This window comes from Puma concolor, chromosome C1 (genome assembly GCF_028749965.1).
Source record: "Puma concolor isolate L17-30 chromosome C1, mPumCon1.1.hap2, whole genome shotgun sequence".
Lineage (NCBI taxonomy): Eukaryota > Metazoa > Chordata > Mammalia > Carnivora > Felidae > Puma > Puma concolor.
The window spans coordinates 158,978,406-158,994,287 of NC_141674.1; the positions used below are offsets into that span (position 1 = coordinate 158,978,406).

Consider the following 15,882-nt stretch of genomic DNA (forward strand, 5'->3'; position numbering starts at 1 on the left):
GAGCCTGGAGCCTGCTTCAGGTTCTGTGTCTCCTTCTTTCTCTGCCCCTCCCTGGCTTGCACTCTGTCTCTCTCTCAAAAAATGAATAAACATTTTACAAAAATTACAGAGGTAACTAAGTTAATATTAGGGTGGCACCTAACCACGTATGACTGGTGAACATCCCTACAGAAGGATGACCATGTGAAGACACAGAAAGAAGATGGCCGTCTACAAGCCAAGGATAGAGACTTCAGAAGAAGCTATTCTTGCCAACACCCTGGACTTGTACTTTCAAGAATTGTGAGAAAATAAATTTCCATTGTTTAAACCATCCAGTCTGACTAATATCATTCCCTAAAAGAAAAGAATGAGAGAAAATTTTGTCAAAGGAATGGCAAGGATGCTGGTCACAGGTGGCATCTCTAAGGAAGTACATATAAGCTGAGATATGAAAAGACTAAAAATGATGAACTATGGGGTATAAAAAGAGTTAGCAGATCCTGTTAAAAGGCAAAAGAAATCAAGGTGCTTTTACTTCCATTAGATATACCATAGCCTATAGAACCAGATAGTCTTCAGGAGACAGCCAGTCTTTCCAAATTAACTACCTAAGATGAAAAACTAATGTGCAGCTAAATTCATCACAGTCCACAGACTCTGAAGAATTGAATGAGCATGAAGCTGAATTTTTAATTGTAAGACAAAATGTATTTGATATCATCCACACCTAGGTTTAGGGACAAGACATTTCCAAAGAAAATGAATATGATGAAATATGTAGCTTAAACACTTCTCAGAAAAAGAATAAAGAGAACTAATGTCCTTCCTCATGGCTCATTAAAGATATTATGGAAATCATAGAACCTGAATATGCAAAACAAAAAAGCCAGAAGCATAGACTCTGATTAGTCAAGGCTAATGCCTCACACAGAGTAGTGCATACTTGAATAAATTCATTTATCTTTGGTAAGCAAGTCTATGCTCTCTTTTTGACTCAATGGATAATAAGAATTATAGAATTATAGGATAGACAAGGGATTTCCTTATTTCTTGGTGGGATGCTACATCAACTACTACATATACTTATTCAATTTGTTTTGAGAGAGACTGAATATACAAATGGACAATGGCCAAGCCAAACATGACAACAGAATTCTGACCCAAAACCTCTGAAGCAATCTGCCCAGAATGGTCAGGATTTGGTCAATGACTGTCAGCTTCCCCATTTTTTGCCCTAGCTTCCTACTCAGGACCAACCAGAGAAAGCTGAATATGCTCCCCCAACCAATCACATAAAACATGCTGCTTCTAGTTCACTCATCTCCAGCTTTCCTGTGCCAACAACCTCTAATCAGAGCACATCTGAGGTCTTCCCTTGTTTCCACTACAGCAAAGCTTTTCTATTCCCTGCCTATTTCCGAATCTTTGTCAAATGCAGGTGATGGGTAGTTTGCTATAGCAAACTCAGAATAAATAGCCTCTGTTTTTTCTCATTTGAGTGGCTTTAATTTATTTCTATACTTGTCTGTCTCCAGAGAAGAAAATGTCTGTTGGGTTGCAAGGCTATCAGTAAAGGATAGGAGTCAGGTCAGCTTCAAGCTCTGAGGTGCCCATCTTGATACTTCCCCCAGAGAAGATGTCAGACACTGGGAAGTGAATTCCCATAACACTGAATTCCCATAACAACAGTGTCCCTGCTGTCAAATGATAGGATAAGCCATCCAAGACAAGTTCAAAGTGATGATTGTATCTATGAACTTCTAGTACTCTGGCAGCTGGCCAGATGTGCTTGGGTGTCAACCAATTTTCTCTCAGGACTACACAGAAAAGCTTCATAGTTAGAATGATGACACAGGTCAATTGGAGGTCTGGGTGGTTGAAAACATTTGAAACAAGTTGGTCCTAGCATAAGTTTTTATTTGTTTTGCTGCCATTTAAAATCTCACCAATGTTGGCTTTGAACAACCTGGACACAGCCGAGACTAAGAAGAAACACTGGTCTGGAAACAAAATCTAGTCTCTACGCAGGGCTCCCACACTGAAGAAATGACCTCGGCCTGGTTGCTTGCACATTTCCCCATTACTAACCAAGGATTACTGGACAGCTATGAAGTTAATTTGGAAGATAAGATAGTGTATGTTTAAAGGTAAATAATTGGAAGAGCATAAATGCAATGCTCCAATGTGTTCTAAAGCACAACCGAGTTTTTGACACATTTGATTTTATCCCAAAACATACATCGTTCAGATCAGTTTAGCACACTAGTTGGAGAACCAAGGGTGTAATTCTGGGCCACCTGGAGGAAGAGCAAAATGTGGGGAGAGCCACTGTTGGCTGACTTCCTAGTTCTCCTCCTACTGAAATGATAAGAATGATAAAGGAGATCAGTAAGTTTCTCACTGTGGATAGAGATTGATACCCACTTCCTGGTAACCATTTAAAGTCACTTTCTGAAAAACGACCTGCTGCCACTCACCACCAGTCAAACCAGTGTTCTTGTCCACAGATACCAGGCTGTATTTTAACCTCCTTCCAGATGCTCATCACAGAAAGCTCAGTGAGGGAGGCGGCCATCAGCATGCCCTGCTGTAGGAGTGCCACTTCAGTCGTCACCACTGCCTCACCTCTTCTGGGCCACAATGCCGAGTTTGTACGCAAACTGTCACCAGCTTTATAATTTCTCATTAGAGTAGGGTTTTCTTTAATTCTAGACAGAATCTCTGAAGTCTTGAGAAGATACATCAGTCGATGTAAACATTGAATTTGACAGAAAAATCCAGTTACATACAATGATTTATATACTAAATGTCATTAAAGCTTCTTTCAGGTTGACTTTTGGCAGGGCGGGGGGGGGGTGCTTAAGGCTGAAAGGAGAATAGATAACATATAAATTTCTTTATAATAATGATTCTCAACCCCCTCTGTACATTGGAATCATTTGGAAAGTATTTTTGAAATACCAGTGCTTGGGTCCCATCACCAGAAAGTTAATTTGTCTGGGGTAGGACAAAGGTAGGGCATTTTCCAAAAATATCCAGAAAGATTTTAATGGGCAGTCAAAGCATTTCCTCCAAAGGCAGCAACAGAGGCTGGGGGTGGGAGGTGGGGGTGGGGGGAGCACCTAGGGAGGCTGGATCCCCATGACAATGGCGCTGTTGAATGATGGGGCAGGACTCCCAAGAGAAATCCAAGGACCCCAAGAGATATCCTTTGAAGATGGTTCCTAGTGAGGAGGCTAAGCTGAGAGAAGACAAGGATCTGAATGGTAAAAGAACAAACACGTGACTTACTTTCACCCTCCGCCGCCGAGTGGGGGCGCTTCATTGCTTTCTGGGGACCCTGGAACGCTTCAACCTCTGGGTCTTTCTGAGCTGTCTGCCCTTCTGTGTATTCCCAATCTACATGTTTGTTTGGGTGTTTGAGTGCTTCCCTCATATTTCTGCTGAACACTTTTGTTTTCAATAAACCATTTTCCTGATTGGTCAAAAGCCCTTTAAAGTTGATTTTTATCTTTCTGTCGCAGGAGTGATTCCCTGACTCAATTGTATTCCCTTGTCCATAAAAATATGACTCATTCTTAACACAGTTCTATTACCCAGGTGACCTCTGTGTCTGCTTTCTTGCTTTATAGTCAAAAGCCAATACGTTTCCTTGCAGATTTCATGTATTTCATGTATTTCCTTCTCTATTCCTTATATACCATATCATTCTCTCTGCTAAAAGAGAAATATCAAAATATTTTTAGTTAAAAGTCTTCAATCAGAAAATAACCTGTCATAACATATAAATTTTTCATGCCCAGATATTTACCCATACGTTTTTCTCTAAGACCCAATAAAATAGTCAAAGAGCCACAGTCTATTTTATATTAAAATGCATGGCTCTAAGGGCTATTTGACATGCAGTAATTATTTGCGTAGTCTTCTAGCCAAGCATAGAAATTGCCAATGTCTCTGCCCTTGAAGGAAATGAACTGTGCAAAAAATTTCAAGCAAACATGATCCAACTGTGTACACAAAAGGGAGATTGCATAAGAAATTCATTGTGTCTCCACCCAAATTTCCCCTCGACTTGCCACAGATCAGCATGTACTTCACCTCTTTGGCACCAATTAAGATCATCAACACATGAGCTTTTCAGCAGAGGAGGACTGATGTACCCTCTCACAGATGGCCAGCATCACATGTTACAGTAATGGCCAGATATGCCACATGGGTAGTGTATAAAAACGGTGGGACTCAGAGCACTTCAGCTCCGATTGCTCTATGTTTAGAATTGCCTCTCTTTCAAGATGGATTTCCTTCATAGGAATGGAGTGCTCGTTATTCAGCATTTGCAGAAGGACTACCGAGCTTACTACAATTTTCTAAATTTTATGTCCAATGTTGGTGATCCCCGGAATATCTTTTCTATTTATTTTCCACTTTGGTTTCAACTTAATCAGACAGTTGGAACCAAGATGATATGGGTAGCAGTCATTGGGGATTGGTTCAATCTTATTTTTAAATGGTAAGCCTTCTGTTTTCTTTCATTTTTTGTAAATCTTATTCTTAAACTTGTAGCTTTGGCTTAATGATCACATTTCAGATGTGTGTAGTTTCTACTTAGAAAATCTTTCAAACATGCCAATTGACTTGAAACACCTATTCATAAATAGAACTTACAAAAAGCATAGAAATGTATACTTGATCTGACTTATAAGTAAATTCCAAACCCTGTAACACATATGTTGTGATTAAACAAGAGGTTAGTTAAATGAGCAGCACCATAATGAACAGATTGATAATTCCAGGGACCACCCAGTCTAAGAATCCAAAGCACCCACAGAAGTTTCCTTACAAGGAAAAAAGTCCCCGTTTTTACTGGAAACTAGGATACCAAAGCTCCAAATGACTGTCATCCTCTGTAATAAGAGACAGACCAGAACCCAGTCTCTTAACCATGAACTTTCCCCATCAACCCTCTGCTTGAGTCATTTTTATAGGAGAGAATAACTAATCTCCGGTTAAGCAATAGTTGTGTGTTTAAATATGTATGCATATTTGTATTTCTTTAAATACAGGATATTGTTCGGTCATCGGCCTTACTGGTGGGTCCAAGAAACTCAGATTTACCCAAATCATTCAAGTTCATGCCTCGAACAGTTCCCCACTACATGTGAAACAGGTCCAGGTAAGCAATTATAGCAGCCTCAAGTTACTAAAGATATTCCAACAGAGAGTCATTATGTATGATTATTATCTAATAACTATATGATATTATACAGGGTATTAAAGAAAATGTCATGAGTAAGGATACTAAAAGTTTATAAGCACAACAATTGCTAATGAAAAGGAAAGCTTTGTGAACAATCATTTTGTTATTTGTAAAAGGGTAAGTTGGGAGACTACTTTCTAAATGATTTTATATTTGGCATTTATTTCTGGGAAGAATGTAATGGTTTTATTCTAAAAAAAACAAAAAAGTTAGCTAGAAGAAATTACCAAAGAACTATATTAAAATTCTAGAAATGCTGACTTGTCTGTTGCTGAGCAACTTTCAAAGTTATTATGGATCTTTTGAGAATCTCATGAATGAGGTAAGGACTTCCTGGTTTTACTACTGCCAGTAGAGATTATTTCTAATCATAGACTTTTTTCTTTCAAATTTCTTTTTTTCTCTTGTATATATAGAATATAAATAGACTTCTTGGGCCACTTCCTTTTATAAGTAAGATTCTGTATGAGTGTAAAATATTTACTATGAAAATTGAGTTTAAGTTTTGAAAAGGTTTTTAAAATATATATTAAGGTAAAATTACATGTTGTGTTAATTTATAAGAATGTGTGACATACCTTACCACAGTTTGTTACATAGCATAAAATTCTTTCCATTTGACATCCTGAAACTCATGCTGAATATAGTCAATGTGTAAGTTCCTAATGAGTTCTCTGAATATCTTCTTTATTGCTCCCATAAAAGTACATATCCATCTGTTATATTATTTATCACACTGTACTGTAATTAATTTGGCTCCTCCAATAGGCTATGCATTCCATCAGGACAGAAATGATGTATATTTTTTCTTTGTGAAACCAACGTTGGATGGACGGATGGATGGATGGACAGACAGACGGATAGATGGATAACCTTTGAGACAATTGAAATGCTACTTTGGTTTATCCCAGAATTTCCCAGTGTGTGTTCTATCTCATAAAACATTTTCTGGAAAAGAAAAGGAATAGTGCATTCTATATTCACTCTCTAATGATTTACAGCTCATGTAAGAGTGTAAAAGGCTCTGAAAAATCCGGTATAAGATGTAGCTTTGAAAGAAGTAGATCTATAAGAAATAGATTGTCTTTTTTAATGTAGTGGTTTTCAAAGAGGTGTGTTTAATCTGAATAAATCTCCACTTGGTAAAAACTCATGGTGAACATCAAAGTAAAGTGATCTTTTAAAAAAAATCAAGCAGCGTGGAAAAGACATTCTGGGAGCAAAAAGGCTGCCAGGCTTCATGTGTCAGGACTGATGCCCATTACGGCTTCCCTGGTCCATTTCATGACAAAGACACCTTTTGCAGTGGCCAGACACAAGATAGGCAGTGAGGTATCTACTAGTTTATAGCAGTTAATTGTAAGTCAGTTGGTAAACCAGAACATAGTAATGATACCCTTCAGATGTTTTGACTTTTCAGCCCAAGGAAAATAAATGGATTCCAGATCCAACACAAGTACTTTAATTTTCTCAACAATTAAAAACAACTAGCATGAAAAATAAGCAGGGATGTGGCAGATTTGGGTGTAACAGCTCAAGTTCTTAATTAGCCTTGAACATTTTGATTTCTAGAATTTGATGAACTTGAAAAATCTGAAAAAAAAATTCTTGAAATAGTGTTTTGAGGCTCAATTTGACTCAACTTCTTTTATTTCTACCTATTCCTAAACATTACATATAGCCTGTGGTTTTTTTTTTTTTCCTGAGTTGTTTGTAACTTTCATGGCTAATATGCTATTCTGTGGTCTACTTCTAATACTGATACGCTATTAACCACCTTTCAAATGGATCAGCACTTTGTTGTTGCAGGAAGTCCATCTGGCCATGCAATGGGCTCATCATGTGTCTGGTATGTCATGGTAACAGCTGCCCTGAGCCACACTGTCAGTCGGATGGATAAGTCGTCTACCACTCTGCACAGGTCAGCTTTGCTCCAGTGTCTGTACCACTGGAATGTGAATACAGAAATTCTTGAATACAGAAAGACTTTTTAAAACATTTCCTTTGGCATATTTTTAGTTGTTGAAATGTGCTTATCCTATTCTATCATAGCCAAAATAGCAAAATGAATAGAAAGTTAATATTTTGCTTTAAGGTAATCTACTCTTTGGCTCAGAGCTATTGCCACATTGGTTGGAAATGTTTAATTGACTAATGGCTTGCTGGAAGTGCCTTTGGGTTTCCATAATACATTATCACTTTAGTAGCTCGTAAATAAGCCATCTAAAATTATATAAGGAAGTATTTTTGCATGCACATTCCCTTGCTTTAAGATTAACAAGAAGTTTTGAGAATCATCATTCCCTTTGAATGTATCAGTTCAGAAAAATTATGTTTTCTTCTTTGAATAGCCAACATTTTTGACATCAATAACATATTCTAGCTTAAAAGACTATTCAACCTTTTTAATTAAAAACATTCTAAAGGCAAACTTAAATTTGAATGTTAGTAGATTTAATGTTAATAGAATCATAATGTTTAGAAAGGCCTACAACTTTAAGATTATTCATAATTCTAATAGGAATTGGGATGTTTCCTTCTCTTCTCTCCTGAAATACTTTTAACTATCATTAAAACAATCCTGGGCATCACTTGAAACTTGAATCATAAATTATTAGGCTACTGAGATAAGATTTTTCAGTTAATTGCTTAAGAATACTATAACATATACCATCATGTTAAAGTTCTTCTAAAATAAAAAATTTCCAGGGTGCCTGGGTGGCTCAGTCGGTTGAACATCTGACTCTTGATTTCAGCTCAGGTCATGAACTCATGGCTTCATGAGTTCGAGCCCACATCGGGCTCTGTGCTGACAGTGTGGAGCCTGCTTGGGATTCTCTCTCTCTCTCTCTCTCTCTCTCTCTCACTCTGTCTCTCTCTCTGCCTCTCCTCCACTCATGCTGTCTCTGTTTCTCTTAAATTAAACATTTAAAAATTAAAAAAATAAAATTAAAAAATTCCAAGATCTATTGCACATTTCACTTTTAAAGTAGTATTGGACAATAAAAGAAACAAACCACCAAAGAGATTTGGGTATTTTCAAAGTTTATTTTAGTGAGACTGCAACTTGTACGCCTTAAGGTGTTTATTATCCAACTGCAAACAACAACAGTAAAGCATTGTAATGAAAAGAAATTAACATTTTCTATCCATGGACAAGTTTTCAAAATAGGAATCTTAACAAGCCTCACCTTTTCTCTGTAGTTCATTTCTTCCTCAAATTTCCAAACCTTAAAAAACCTTTCTTTCAAAAAAATTCTATGATTCCCTTTAGATTTTTATAACTGTAACATTTCCTTTGTCCATCGATATTTATTGAGTGCCTACTCTTTAGCTTAATATTACCAAATTCCTGTTTATTCTTCTTCCCTATGCATAACTCCTGCTTACCTCCTCTTGGAAAGTCTCGTTTCTTTCTATTTAGTTTTTTCCATAACCAGTCTGGTCCTATTATCAGCAGCAAACATTTGGGAGCAAAACCCCAAGGATTCCTATAACTGAATATTGCTAATTCTTTATTAAAATGATGAGCTTGGACTTCAATATTTTTATAAGCTTTATTGCACATTGCTACTTCTAAGCTAAAGTATATAATGTTTAGGTCAATTCCCTTGTCTCTTATTTTCTATATGTGAAAAAACAAGGAATCAGGACTCTTGAGAGTCTGTGAAATTGAACCAAATGAAAATTTGCCCCTGATGAAATGCTTGTATGATGTTCATCAGAGTGGCAGTGGATTCTCCAGTGAATTTTCTCCAGAGAAAAAAATGTTGAGAGGATAAAGATGAAGCACATACCACAGAGAGTAAAAATGTATAGGATCCTTTCTAGGTCTTCCTGGATATTAATAATTCCCCCCAAACTTGAATTTACCATACTCCTTTAAAATAATTATCAGGGTATCAAATTATCTTCCTTTTATAGCATTTATTAAAATCTCAGGATATCGCACTGGTCAAGTTTAATGCATTGCTAAATTGTAGGAACCTCTGTTAAAACTTTTCAAATCTTACGAAGCACATGGAAACATTTTGGGGAGAGAAAAGTCTCTAGAATCATAATGTTATATCACAGTTAGAAGAGTCCTCTGAGAAAGATCATCTGGTGTCACCCCCTTAATTTTATGAGTGATACAATTTCTCTACTTTTTACGCTTATATCTATTCTTCCATCGTAGACTGACCTGGTCATTTCTTTGGAGTCTTTTTTGGTTGATTCAAATCAGTGTCTGCATCTCCAGAGTATTCATAGCAACACATTTTCCTCATCAAGCTATTCTTGGAGTAATTGGTGGTAAATATGATCACTTACCTTTAGTTGTATCCTTGGAAAGCTTTAGTGTCATTTGTTTTATGTTGTTAGATTCTCCCTGGTAGGTAGTATCCCAGTCTCAGGTAATTCTGTCAAGCCACTGATACTAAATGCTACCCTGGGAGTGTAAGCAGTTCAACACACCTCTCAAATCCTCCATGTACACAATGGCACAGTCTCATTCGATGGCATTAGCACATAACCCGCAGGGAGATGGGGCTTCTCTGAAGTGTGGCCAGGGCCACGTCTGACTCCCAAGCCTTCACCTCAGACAGCCTGCTCGTGTCTTGGTTCGGGGGACTTCATAATGGCCCTCCAGCCTGCACACTATGTCACTGTCTTTGATACACCTGAAGTGATTATTACATGACCATGGACTTCATTTAGCAGCTGCTTTGTATTCCTGAAGTGGCACTCCCTATGACTGAGTTTCCCCCACGTACCTTTTAAAGGCTCTGTAGTTAATTGGCTATGGCAATTGAAATATTAATTGCAAGTACCCAAATCAGTGCTCTGCCTATGTAGTATTTGTCTCCCAGTGCCACAGATTCCTGAGTGATCCACCTGGGCTAACAGGGATGGTTGAAAAGACCATGCAGGCAAGTGTGTGTTTTTATTTAAGAAAGGGGCTTTGGAAAATGGATAGAACCTAGACGTCTAAAGACTTTTATCATGAAGACAGTGGTAAATTCTTTAATGCAGAGAGGGATGATTCCTGAGGGGCTTGAGGGCTCATGGTCATCTTCAGTATCTTTTTCTGATCCTCAGGCATGCTTGTGGCAGAGGCTTTTGAGCACACTCCAGGCATCCAAACAGCCAGTCTGAGCACATACCTGAAGACCAACCTCTTCCTCTTTCTGTTTGCACTGGGCTTTTACCTGCTTCTCAGACTGCTTGACATTGACCTGCTGTGGTCTGTGCCCATAGCCAAGAAGTGGTGTGCCAACCCGGACTGGATCCACATTGACACCACACCTTTTGCCGGACTCATGAGAAACCTTGGGGTGCTCTTTGGCTTGGGCTTTGCAATCAACTCAGAGATGTTCCTTAGGAGCTGCCGAGGGGAAAATGGCTACAAGCTGAGCTTTCGGCTGCTTTGTGCTGTGGTCTCGTTGATCACACTGCAGCTCTACCATTTCATCAAGATCCCCACTCATGCAGAGCATTTATTTTATGTGCTGTCTTTCTGTAAAAGTGCATCCATCCCACTGACTGTGGTTGCTCTGATTCCCTACTGTATTCATATGTTAATGAAACCAAGTGAAAAGAAGATTAATTAGAGTTGTACAGGGAGTTAGTGCTCTGTGGCCCCAGCCTGACACTCCTGTTCCATCCTCCAGCAGAACCACGGGAAGGGGGAGACTGGAGACTTCCAAGCAGAGGTCACAAAATGGCAGCCACTGGCCCCATCCCACTATACCTATGTTTAGTTTGGCCTTCACAGTGGTCTCCCTCCACCCCAATTTAAATTAGTTGCCAACATTTGAAAACCAGAATATTTGGCATAAAAGTCTGAACTGTGTTTTCTTGAAAAATCTGACAATATGGCACCTCAGGACCTGCATTCCCTCCTGGAAACAATCTACTGTTATTGACTGTCCCTAGTAAGAAGCAGTATTCTCTATTTTCTCACAGTCTTTAGCACCCCAACAGGAGCCTCAGTATCAGTTGTCATTACTATAAGAAGGTCAGGGTGCTTATGGTTCCTGTGGGCATTTTAGTGGGAGCCCCCCCTCAAATCCAATCCCTTCAGTTTTCAGATAAGGGGAGGGAAATTCATTCAGGAGAAAAAACTTGCTGTTGTCACACCACTGTCAGAACAGGAATTAGAACCCAAGTCTTCTGACATATATTTCCATTACACTGTTTTGTTTCTTCATTTTTAAGAAGTAAAAATCTGTAAGAGTGAATGCTTCTGTGATGATTGCCATGTAAATCAGCTGTTTTTCCAGAAATGTCATTAAAATGCCATAACCTGTTTGACTCACACTATGCAGGGTGTTGATGGGGCCAGCGATGGCTCTAGATGTGGCTACATATCCAGGGGAAAGGGGTCAGGTTACTGTATAGACTTGAACCTCTGCTTAACTCCTGGTCTCTTTTTGCAGTAGTGCTTTCCAGTGTCAATAAATGCTGCTGAAGATGCTCTGCTCAGAACATTATTTACCAGTCTTTCAAAACCAAGAAAATCAAGTCCTTTCCTCAAGGTCATGTTCCAACCCAAGAAAACTATTAATTGCATCTATCTATTCGGGTTAATCTCTATGTATACTGAGCTGTGATGAAAAATCTATAGCTTTACTTTAGAGAATTATTATTGAAAGAATATTAATATTATACTGAGAATTTCTCAACAAGAGTTTTTTTCCCCCCCTTTTTCCTTTCATTGTGTCTAGTAATTCGGGACTTTAAATTGATAAGTATGTCATTCCAATCAGGTACATTTTGAGTCAGACTTTGCTACACATCTTAGTTGCCTGTGGTCCACTACAGTGTTTTATGTAACTCTACTCAAAAATATAAATACGTGAATTATTTCAGATGATATAATAAACCATCCATAAGTATTTATGAAAACTTAACAGTTCAAGTAAGTACTAGTTGGCAAAACATTAGTTGAGGGTAACAAAAACTCGAAAAATCAAAGATTTTCCTCGAAAGGAAATTATTGTTTCCTCCTGTAGATGTATTTATAGAGTATATGCTGTTGCTTTTACAAAACACACATAAAAGTTTTGGGTTTTTTTAATGTTTATTTTTGAGAGAGAGAGAGAGACAGAGCATGAGCAGGGGAGGGGCAGAGAGAAAGGGAGACAGAGTCTGAAGCAGGCTCCGGGCTCTGAGCTGTCAGCACAGAGCCCGACACTGGGCTTGAACTCACGAACCATGAGCTCATGACCTGAGCTGAAGTCAGATGCTTAAGTGACTGAGCCACCCAGGTGCCTCACAGATTTGTTTTTAAAGGTAATTGAACTTGGTTTCAGTGGTCAGGTGATTCCTAAGCAAGAAGCTGAGGGATGAAGAAAGATCATCTTAAGAATGAAATTTGTCTCGTGTTGAAGGGACATTCAGGGTGAAAGAGAAAAGAATGGTTCTTAAGGTAATGACTTCTGGTTGTTGGTTCAAGCCCCTCTGCCCCAGTGTTGCCCTTAGAAGTTCATTTCAGTCCTTTGACCCTTTTCAATACGTGTGTCTCATCCAGTACTCTCCTGCACTTGCCAAAGAGCTCACTGCTCTCAGGACCCCTTTGTCAAAGTTTCATTTGAGATTAATAATGTTAGGTTGGAGGAATCTTCCATCCCAACACAGTCTCAGACTGCTTCTCACCAAGCCTGGGGAAAACTGGGGCATTAACAGCCAGGGGCTGCTGCTCCAATGCTCACTCCACCATACATCCCTCCTGGGTTCCCAGAGAGAAGCGCTCCCCAGGCACCCATAGTGAGCGCCCTCTGTTGGGTGACACTTGACCCTCAGAAGGGGAATAGGATGAGGTGTGGGTTCATTTACTATAATTAATCGCCAACAAATCCACCCTATCTGCCATCAGGCTGAAAGTCCCCATGTGATGAGATTTCCCTTTTTACTCTAGTTGAAGTCTCCTGGAGGGATCCATATGGTGGCAAATTGCTTCTGCAATGGAAACTGCTTAGGCAGCAAGAGGAACAGCTTCTCACAGCCTTGGAGAAAATGCCTCCCTTTAATAATGATGGAAAAGACTCTTCTGCTTCCAATTTATTTGCTAAACGTAAGTGGAATTGAGCTCATTTGACTCACTGTTACTATATCCATATATTCAAAATGTCTACACATCTACATATTCAGGAGAAAAATGTCAATATTATGAGCTCTCAGGATGAGAAAATCAAGACAAGCGACTTGAGAGACTGCCCAATCAAACACACATTTGAAAAGAGAAGCCAAGTAATTTATTATTGCCGAAACTAGCTTTCAAGATGAGTGTTGAATCCCTTTTCTCTGACAACCTATTGATTGGACATCTGCATTAGGTTAAATTGGGCCTTCTCTAGATCTATTTGAGTATAACAGAAGAGAGAGTTTTAAAAATGCATTATAAGATGCCCTTGAAAGTTATATCTGTAAGTAAATGCTTTATATTTATTCACAATCTGTAAATAAATTCAAGATCAAATTGGTACATACAGATACAAAAAAACCTTGGTATAAGAAAAAGTCAAAGACTTGGTTTTAAAATGTGACTCTTAAGTATTGTAAAACCATACATTCTAGCACTCTTCAACTGAACTTTTTACAATAACGGAAAGCCACTAGCCACGTGTGGCTCTTGGGCTTTTGAAATGCAGCTAATGTGACCCAGGAACTGCATTTCAAAATTGTATTTACTTTTATTTTTGTTTTTTTTTTTTTAACATGTTTTGAGAGACAAAGAGACAGAGCGGGAGCCGGGAGAAGCAGAGAGAGGAGACACAGAATCTGAAGCAGGCTCCAGGCTCTGAGCTCTCAGCACAGAGCCTGACATGGGGCTCAAGCCCACAGACCTCGAGATCATGACCTGAGCCAAAGTCAGCCACTTAACCGACTGAGCCACCCAGGCGCCCCTGTATTTACTTTTAATTAACTTAAACTTAAATAGTCATGTGTGTGTCTAGTGGCTACTGAATTGGACAGCACAGATCAAGTCCTATAGTGCTTTTCCTTAAAAAAAAAAAAAAGGGGGTATTTTTTATATTGTCACCTGCACTACAGTCCTGTGTGAGACAACATGAATGGTATCTGCTTTATTTTACATGAAGAAAGTGAAGCATCAGTGATTTGCTTACATAACATACACAAGGTATGTTTACCCTAGCCCAGAGATCTCTGATTTCATTTGAGATTATGGATGTTAATAACATGCATGTTAATTTCCAGACGAAAATAATCATAGTTACTGTTAACAAGGTATAAGGCATGTATAGTGACAGGGAAATTCTAATTCTGAACCTTCCACATTAAAAAAAATTAACTTGTGTGGTAACTGGCACTAAACATTTCTGGGGCTGGGAGAACTCGAGTGACTATAAAAAGTTAACAGTAGGCTCTGCTGCATGTCCCAGCGAGACCGTCTACAGACCTAAGATTCCCTCTCTGTGCAGCATCCTTCTCTCTCACTCTGTCCTGCAAGCTCTAGTCACCCTGGTCTCCCTAGACTCTTAGCTCTCAGTTGCTTCAAATCAGGAGGTCTAGTTCCCTCTTGCTACACAGTGTCCTGGAACCCTCTAAGGGCCACTAGGCTGGACAGAGTTTTATCCAATATTCACAACCTCATCCTGAAGTTTGGATGACTCTCTGACCAAGTTTTCCTGCTTGTCTGGGTCTACCACACCTGTATGTTGGACACCAGTACTTCTGTGTATATTCAGAAACTGTTCAAAAAAGGATCCCTAGTGTCCAATTGCACCTGTGGATTTTGCCCTCATTGAATGACTGTTGTGGCCACTTTGGAAATTGCAAATCGCTTTCTGAATGAATACGTGGACCTCAGTGCTGCCAAGAAACTAAGGCGGCATTTTGGGGCTCCTGGGTGGCTCAGTTAAGTGTCCGACTTCGGCTCAGGTCACAATCTCACAGCTTGTGAGTTTGAGCCCTGCATCGGGCTCTGGGCTGACAGCTCGCAGCCTGGAGCCTGCTTCAGATTCTGTGTCTCCCTCTCTCTCTCTGCCCCTCCCCCACTCACACTGTCTCTCTCTCTCTCAAAAAATAAACATTAAAAAATTAAAAAAAAAAACACTAAGGTGGCCTTTAAAAATTTTCCTCCCCCACCCCTTACCTTTAATGCTTTATGATGGTGATTTCACACTGAAGGTCATATGGTGGTGCCACTTGTTAACTTAAAAAAAAAAAGACCTATTTTTTTTTTCTTAAAAAGAATTATTAGCCGCAGGAGAGGTCTATAAGAAGCAACAATCCTGGAAACTTCTGCCAAATGACAGCAACTTATGGGAAAATTCTAGGAATTAAAAGTGCTTCTCTTTTGCTCTGCAAAGGACAAGTGCAGTCCGCGTCAGAATTGAGGCTGGTTTAGTGTGGCGTACTAATTACCGTCTTTGCTCGTCTTTGATGGAGATCACAGTAATGACGCGGGAGGAATCCCAGTGCATTTCTTTTGGCAGCACCAAAGTGATTGCTCTCAAGGAGGGAGAAAATTCAAAGACTGAGGTTATGAAGGTTAGAGTAAAGCCGAGTAATTATTTTCTGTTTTGAATTTTTAAATTTCTTAGAACCATTTCTTTTCTTCTAACGTTCTGCCGTGCGATACTGAAAAGAATCTGTCTTCAGTTCAAAAACTGTGATATCTCCCGAAGAACACTGTG

At 39.1% G+C, this 15,882-nt stretch overlaps 1 protein-coding gene across 1 annotated transcript; it reads left to right on the plus strand.

The window, feature by feature from the left end:
• The first annotated feature begins 4,258 nt into the window (after positions 1-4,258).
• Positions 4,259-11,699, plus strand: G6PC2 (glucose-6-phosphatase catalytic subunit 2). The gene is made up of 5 exons (XM_025912274.2): positions 4,259-4,492; positions 5,046-5,155; positions 7,049-7,160; positions 9,417-9,532; positions 10,319-11,699. The coding sequence occupies exons 1-5, from the start codon at positions 4,275-4,277 to the stop codon at positions 10,828-10,830; spliced, it is 1,068 nt and encodes a 355-aa protein (XP_025768059.1). The 5' UTR covers positions 4,259-4,274; the 3' UTR covers positions 10,831-11,699.
• The last annotated feature ends 4,183 nt before the right edge of the window (positions 11,700-15,882 follow it).